The sequence below is a fragment of the Pangasianodon hypophthalmus genome, chromosome 28, assembly GCF_027358585.1.
Source record: "Pangasianodon hypophthalmus isolate fPanHyp1 chromosome 28, fPanHyp1.pri, whole genome shotgun sequence".
Lineage (NCBI taxonomy): Eukaryota > Metazoa > Chordata > Actinopteri > Siluriformes > Pangasiidae > Pangasianodon > Pangasianodon hypophthalmus.
Genome location: NC_069737.1, coordinates 14,259,850 through 14,268,158, shown reverse-complemented (window position 1 = coordinate 14,268,158; position 8,309 = coordinate 14,259,850). Strand labels below are relative to the sequence as shown.

Below are 8,309 nucleotides of genomic sequence, written 5' to 3'. Positions count from 1 at the left end.
CCTTCCGTAAATGTTAAATAAATCAAAATCATCTAACAGAAAGCTTCAGCATAACAGCACAATTTTAATCCATTCATCATGTGGAGCATCCACTATACACGTTCCTGCGTATGTTGTTACTATAGAAACGTTAACGTATTACTTATGAATTATTCTTTGTATATCAGCCACATCAAATGTGCACAGTTTATTCCCTTGAACGCACTTTCTAAATCAGGACCTTGGTATTGTTGTTGTTTTTTTTTTAGCACATCAGTTTTGAAAGCGTGTATCACTTCTGTCATGTTCGATTCTCACATTTATAATTCTGGCTGGAGTTTCCTTTCAAGCATCTGCTTATCTCATCCACAATGACAAATCTCCCAGCATCCCACCTCCACCCGTTTACACTCTTATTCCGGTAAACATCTCATCTCTTTATTGGGATCATGAATCATAAGGATCACAAAAATATGGGAACTAGATTGTTAAATTATTTCTGGGATACTACTCTGCTGTGTGTGTGTGTGTGTGTGTGTGAAGAACTAGGGGTATGTGGTTAGTCTGGGAAGCAATACACACACTTATGGGCAATTAGACACACACTCATTCCTTTCTACAGTGGTGTAACTGAGCTATGTGTCATTATCAGCTAAAAGTTCTAAACTGCTGCCTCAGCTTTCAAGCCTCCATTTCTCTTTTTCCTCCATCTTCTTCTTTCTCTCTGGCTGGATTTCTCTCCTTCACTCTTTTCTTTCCTAAACCATTTCACTACCCATTCCTCACACTTTCCTCTAAATGTACTCTTTCTTTCCTGCTTTCTTATCATCCCTTCTCTCTCTCTCTCTCTCTCTCTCTCATTTACTCTCCCTTTCTCGTTCTGGCCCTCATTATTTCATTTTCATGCTCTCTTCATATTGTTGTCTATGCATATCCGTGTGTGTGTGTGTGTGTGTGTGTGTGTGTGTGTGTGTGTAAGTTTGGAATTGTGTTAGGGAGATCAGGTGCTGTATTCTCATACGATTTGATGAGCCGTCTGAGCTTCATTAAGTTCATTTTTCACACATCAACATCGAAATCTCTTCTTCACACTGGGTGCAATATTGACATGCGTGTGTGTATGTGTGTGTGTGTGTGTGTGTGTCCAAAGCCTATCAGTGTAGAGCTCCCTAGTGGCTCAGCAGGGAAACACACAAATAAAGGTGGAGGATACACAATACACACACACACACACACAGAAACACACTTTATTTGTCAGACCATGCTGTTTTGCTTCAGTCTTTTTCTTTCTTTCTTTCTTTCTTTCTTCAATATAAAGTGGTAGCTGATAAACAAAGCCTCGGATTCATTTTCTAGAACAGCAGCTCTGAAGACTGTAGTGCAGCTGAAAATCAGAGGTTTATATTAATGCGTTTCTATAGTATCAACTTACACTTACTGGCGAGAGAAAAAAAGAGAGGCTGATGAGGGACGATAAGCGATAGATAGATAGATAGATAGATAGAAGTAACGAACTTGTTTGTTGACGTTCCACAGCATTAAACGTAACTATAAACTGTCCAATGTATCATTGTTTAATAAATAACAGTTTGTAATTGTAGGTATAAGAGCAGTAAAACATTTCAGGATGTGCTGCTATAAAAAATAATCAACTTCTGGGTGGTAACGGTGACTCCGCATCATCACACCACCTTGTCGTTGATTATTTTTCTGTTAACAGCATGCCCCTGAGTGTTTTATTCCTTACATAGTGTTTAGTTATCGTTATTGCAACACAATCAAGCACAAATTTATGTTGGTAATGAATTTGGAATCGTGTAAAGAGTTCATTCATTATATGCGTTCACAGTTTCAGTGCTAATAGACGTGCCATTGCTAATTATCCACCACAGAGTGATAAGTTTAATAGATTTCATTTTCAGCTTTTAATAGTGGTTAATTTAATGAATATCATCTCATAGCTTGCACTCTCAGCCCTGGCATGCTAAACTGGCTTTATGTTAAATGTCTGGTGCATAAATCAAGTGTTTGTTTTTCATGAAACCTTTTTTTAATTAAAAAAAAAAAACAAAACTGAAAACCCTAACAAGTTGACTGTATTCAATTGATTGAGTAATCTTGTTCTCGTAACTTTATTTAAAAAACATCCTCTACATGATCGCCATTTCTTTGTAAACACACACGGCATCGACAAGGGGACCGCCTTCTGGGTAAATAAGTTACACCAACTAGGATTTTTGATTTCTGGGTTCAAAACGCAACATTGTAAGTCATGTTTAGTCATGATTATGTGATTGTTTAAGTAAAGACAGCATTAGGGTTTACAGTGTGGTTGATATCACTTTCCCTTGCTACTAATTATGTTGATGGTTAGATAGACACTTAAAAAAAAAGGTTCTTAAAGCGTAAAGAAAAAGCGTTCACGAGTTCGATTCCTGATAATGCCACATTCATATCCACGAACACTGGCCGTGCTGTCTAGGTGGGAGGGGCATGCTCTGTCTCCCCTGTCAATCACAGAGACAATTGTGGGCGTCTGTGAGCTCAGGTATGTAGAAGAGGGCAGATAGACTCGCTTTCCTGCGTGTGTTACGCATCAGTGAGTGACATTAACCTCTTCCACATACCTGAGCTCACAATTGGCTGGTGTCGCTATGATTAGATGATTGACAGGGGGAGACAGAGCATGCCCCGCCCACCTGGAGCTGTGGCATGAGATGTGAATGAGTATGTGTGATTAATGTTTTTAAGTAAACAAAATGAAACACACGCAATATTGTTTGACTGTATCTATAAAGATGCGTGCGTGCGTGCGCGCGCGCGCGCGTGTGTGTGTGTGTGTGTGTCAGTCTCGGCATCCCCGCTGGTTCTTTCCTGCGCGTGCTCAGCGTTTTGCTCGGCGCGCGCGGGGGAAACACGCCGAGGGTAACACGGAGAGAGAGAGAGACAGAGAGAGAGAGAGAGAGAGAGAGCGAGCCCTCTCTCCAGTCATCATCATCATTCATGCAGCGACTCCAGCTGCGACTCCGCGGCTTCTCCCGGTGATGACGCGGGAAATCGCGGCGGTCGCGTGCGCTCGATCCTCCTGCTGCGGGATGACGGAGTGAAAGAGGCGGAAGCTCGCGCGCGCGGCGCCACCATGCAGCTACCGATCGCAGCGCTGTGCCTCGCGCTCGCGCTGGCGGCCACCGGGGCCGCCACGGAAGGTATGAAACCGGTGTAACGGGGTGGTGTTGTAGGAGAAAACGATTTTTAAAGTTCACGTGGTTGGGTTTGCGTGAAGGGGGGAGGGGGAAGAGGGGGTAGAGGGGGGTTGCGCTCGCACACACGCAAGAAGCGCGGTGGTGCGTAAAGCACGCGCTTTTATTCAGCACTGTAACGCATGACACATTAGTCTTCGTGGTTATCGATCTGGACAGGAAGTCATGGAAGTCTGATGGACATGATTTTGTTTGAAAGATGCGCGAAAATCCTCAGTGCTCTCGTTGACATATTAGTCGTACGCGCGTGCGTGTGTGTGTGTGTGTGTGCGTGCGCGCGCGCGTGTGTGTGTGTGTTGGGGCAATCATTTGTTGGACCTCGTGCAACTGAAACACTGCTTGCTTTTAGGTAATGCCGCACAGAAAGTGTAGAAAACATCAGATTTTTATATTTAGTGCCTTGTGTTCGTCTAGTAACAATATAATGATAAAAAAAAAACTTATGTAGTGTACATATATGTGTATATTATGAATCATACATATGTGTGTATATGTGTGTATATTTTTTCCACAGTATGTGTGTATAGACAAAATAGAGTTAGAGAGTAACAGCTGATAACCTTTGAACACCACCATAATAATATATAATAATTTAGATGATATGTGTGTGTGTGTGTGTGTGATATATACAGTATTACATAATATAGTGTGTATTATATGAGCAAACATATATAATGCATAGTCAGATTTCATTTTTGTGGAGAAATTAAAATACTTCACTTCACCTCCTCACAGTTTCACATGTTTTCCCCTGGTCCGTGTTGGTTTCCTCCGGGTTCTCTCCCAAGAGTTTTTGGGTTTTTCGAGTTTTTTGGGGTTTTCTCCCAAAAACATGACAGTAGGAGGATTGAATTAATGTTAAATTGGCCGTAGGTGTGTGTGTGTGTGTGTGTGTGTGCGCATGGTGTCCTGTGATTAATTGGTGCTCCATGAAGGAAGAATGGCTCCATATCCACCCTGACCAGTGTTTGAATAAACAGATGAACGCAGGCATCCTGACATTCTACACAATGTGTCATTATTCAGTAGAGAGATCCATGATCACAACAACGCACATTTCATTTCAAGGATAAGGAAGACAGCTAAAGCAAAACAAAGCTGAACTCAAGCAGCAAAGCTCGTCTAAGGCCATATTTTATGATCATCCTCTGGCCTTGCTGATGTCACGGCTCACAATCAGCATTCTCATTGACATTTTGATGAAGCCGCATGTGCAGGGGGTGTGTATGGGCGGGTGTGTGTTTGTGTGTGTGTGTGTGTGTGTGTGTGTGCATGTGTCTTGTGGAGGTAATTGGTAGTATGTCGGAAAATGGAGACCATTTATTTGGTCTGTCAGCGTAGAAATATAGCGTGCTGCAGGATTAGCTGGAGAGAGAGTGAGAGAGAGAGAGAGTGAGAGAGAGAGAGAAAGAGAGAGAGGACATCATGTTTACATGCCTTAATGCCACAAAACGTGGCACCGTCTTACAGTTGTAAACAACAATGATTAAAAAGAAATGAGCTAGATGTTTGTTGATAATGTAAAAATGAAAAATGAATATATTTATGATCACATCATCATATTTATGTATTTACAATTTAAAAATACTTATACACAATATCAAAAGTGGACATTGATATGTGAAATCTGCTGTTCACAGGGTTCCATTTGTACAAATGGAAAAAAATCACTGATTGCACCTTTAAGTGTGTATTGTACTGTACATGTGCAGTAATTTTTTCATTGATGTTTATTCAGTGTATAATCACACCATGGTTTGTTTCATCATTAAGTGAAGTCGCTTTGAGCGAAGACATCTCATTTTGTCTTTAATTCCCCCCGTCTGTGTTTCTTCAGTCATTTCCTTGCATGCTCTAAGAGAAGACCTATGAAGCAAGGACAGGAAATGAGGAGACGCAGTTAAAGAAATGAGACGCAGCCTCTGTTTGACCTGGGTCATGTGACTTACTTCCATTTTTAGATAAAGTGCTTTAATATTATTGAATTAAATATTTTAATTTTCAGCTTTTTTGCATCGTAGGCTACATTCTGCCCCATACGTTATCAGGACTTTCCTGTTTCCATATTTGACAAATGGAGATTGGGAAAAAGTAAACACGTAAGTTGGGAAAAAAATTTCTTTGTGCAAACAAGTGGCTGACCTTTGACCTCTTTGTCTCAAACAACCTCAATGTCACACCAATCTGCTAATCAGCTTCATCAGGATTGATGGATACAGTCACCCACTTTAGCAGTAGACTTACATATGTAGCCATGTAGCGATATCTCAGCACAGAAACACACACACACACACACACACACACACACACACACACACACAAATACATACCACAGACAAACATTCTGCAGTTAAATGGAAGTCCTTCATCACACACATAAAAATGTACACTCCTGCTCTCACTCTCGTTTTTCGCTCAGCTCAGCAATTCTCCTCTCCTCTCCTGATTTATGTGCACGCTCTCTCTCTCTTTCTCTCCTTCTCTCTGAAGGCTTTCTCAGTAAAACAACACATTAAAGCATCACTACCTCGGTTAAATATGCCTGAAGGAGATGCTCTAATATGTCAGATCATCAAATAATAGTGACTTCCTAATCATTTTAGCGATTAGTTACATGCCTACTACTTGGATGTAAAGGAGGGGGGGAAAAGAGCTCCTGAGGTTCATCCTGTTACAGTTTAGAAGTGCTTGTTTTTTGATATACGATCCTTGAGCATTATCTAAGCAATCTGTAAATCAGGACAGCTCAGTAGCCTGAGTTAGGTACAAGATGAATCAACGTGGACACGGATGCTTTTACTGAAGAAAAATCTGCCAACCTCAAAGGCATGAGCTACAAGAAGCCAAGAAATTGACTTAAGCACCTGTGTAACCCCTCTTTGAATATGAATAACCTTCCCTGCATAAATATTGACGTAACTTTTGGGATTTAAGTCAGCAAATCTGAATATGGCTCCTTGTTGGTAAACAGTTAGAGACTAGATCTCTCTCTCTGCTTTGGTCTTGCCAATCCGTACCCACCAACCAGCTTTCCTCATCACACAAAAGCTACCAATGAGAGAGGGTGAAGGCTAACATGTGCTTCCCCTGAGACATGTAAAACCAGCAAACTGCCTCATTTCCTTTTCGGACTGCTGCTCATGCTGTGTCACAGGGCTGAGGAACACACATTGAGGAAAATGCTATCTGCCCTCTTCTGCATAAGTGAGCTCACAGATGCCAACAATTGGCTAGTATTGCTATGAGTGACAGCAGAGAGAGTGTATGCCTCGCTCACCCACAGCCAATTTTGCTTCTATGAACTCCCAGTCATGGATTGGCTGTAACATCATCAGGCTTTGAGCTCTCCTGACTATAGGGCGAATACTTTTCTGTGGTGCCAGTTTTTAATTGCCGGGTGGTTTTCTCAATCCTGCAGTGACACTGAGGTGGTAAAATACCAGTTAGTAATCATAGCCGTACAAGCTTCACCTCCTTAGTTGTACATAATATCTGTGTGTTAGTGCTGTGAATATGCCGTGCCGTCATGGACAAGCCGATCACATGGCTCCATAAGCGCAAGTCTTTTCCAGCTCACAGTCGCACCACTGGCCTTTAAAAGCCATTTGATTCAGTGCAGTGGACTGAAACGACCTCGATCCACACACACACACACACACTAATCAACCCACTGCTGTAGGGTTGCCTTTTTATTAACAGTGTCACCGATTTTCACAGCAGCTCTCCCTTGGTGTGGAGGTGCCAAAAAGAGGGGAGGATAAATGGACAGAGAGAGACAGAGGGAGAGAGAGAGAGCGAGAGAGACTGCTGTAATGGATGGAGGGGGTCTATCGGGATTGCTAAAGCTGATTAATCTGACAGAGAGCCAAACACTCCATCTTTCTCCCTCTCTCTAAGCTTTTAGGGGGAGTGTGAAGCAGGCCGCAGCCTTTTTGATCCCTTCGATCGACTCATTTTGTACTCTATGTCAATTCACCGTGCAGATATAAATGCACACATAGTTCCTCAACCGTTTTCCATTTATAATAAGTGCACACACACACAATGCAGAACATTAATTTTTTAGCGAGGATGCCGCCAGTCTGTGATGAGAGCCCATATTTATCCTGGGCTTTGTGTGTGTGTGTGTGTGTGTGTGTGTGTGTGTGTGTGGGTGTGTGTGTGTGTGGGTGTGTGTTTAACAATAGTTTGTAAGTCAAAACTATTAAGATTCCCATCAGACAATGCCACATTTTCTTCCCATAAACAGATGATGATGATGATGATGATGTGTTGACTAAGAGGAAGGAGAAAAAACACTTTATGGACACTACTTTAATCCTCGATCTCTAATGCAGTGTTACAGCATCAGTTTGTCAGTCTCAGTGAAGGAGGCATGGCCTATGCCTGTCAGTTCCCAGAATAAGGGGTGTGGCCTCAGTTTGTCAGTCCAGCTGAAGGAGGCGTGGTCTCTGTGCTTGTTTGAATTCAGCAAATTGTTCATTAGATCTGGTTCAGTGGAACAGTTACTTAAAGGTGGATGAGGGCAAAACAATCGAATTTCTGTGATTTGTAGTTGTTACTTGGCTCGACACCTTTATTGTAATTCTTTTAAAACAGGCCATCTGCTTAATGAGCTCCAGTCTTCTGTGCTTATGCTTTTATGAAGGAAAAAAAAAAAAGTCTGGTTCATTTCCTTAATTCGTTGTGAGGAGTTGCAGGAGCTTGAGCATGTGAGCTGAGTATGTGATGTCATATGAGTGTGTGTGTTTGTGTGTGTGATGCCGGGAGCTCCTGTCTGAGGCGATCATGTCACAGAGGTCACTGAGTCGGCCTGAGAGCTCGAAGGAGACCGGACCAGCTGTCACTCCATTACTTTGTGCTCAGCTCATCCTCCTGGGAGCCAACCAATCAGACGCTTGCATAATTAAAATCCTTGGCCAATCAGATATTATATATGCTTGAGCGAATAATGCATGTGAACCTGAAACAAAATGTAAATTGTGTGTATATGGGGAAAATATGTGGCTGCTGAACTTGATCTCTTTCTGTTTCTGTCCATATATGGAAATGTCAGTGTGTCTTTGAGTG

General features: G+C 42.1%; 1 protein-coding gene across 1 annotated transcript in view; it reads left to right on the top strand.

Moving 5' to 3' along the window:
- The first annotated feature begins 2,852 nt into the window (after positions 1-2,852).
- Positions 2,853-8,309, top strand: part of chrnb3a (cholinergic receptor nicotinic beta 3 subunit a) — a 14,388-nt gene continuing 8,931 nt past the window's right edge. The window contains exon 1 of the mRNA XM_026947726.3: positions 2,853-3,185. Coding sequence (XP_026803527.1) covers positions 3,119-3,185 — 67 coding nt within the window. The 5' untranslated portion in view covers positions 2,853-3,118. The remainder of the gene's footprint in view (positions 3,186-8,309) is intronic.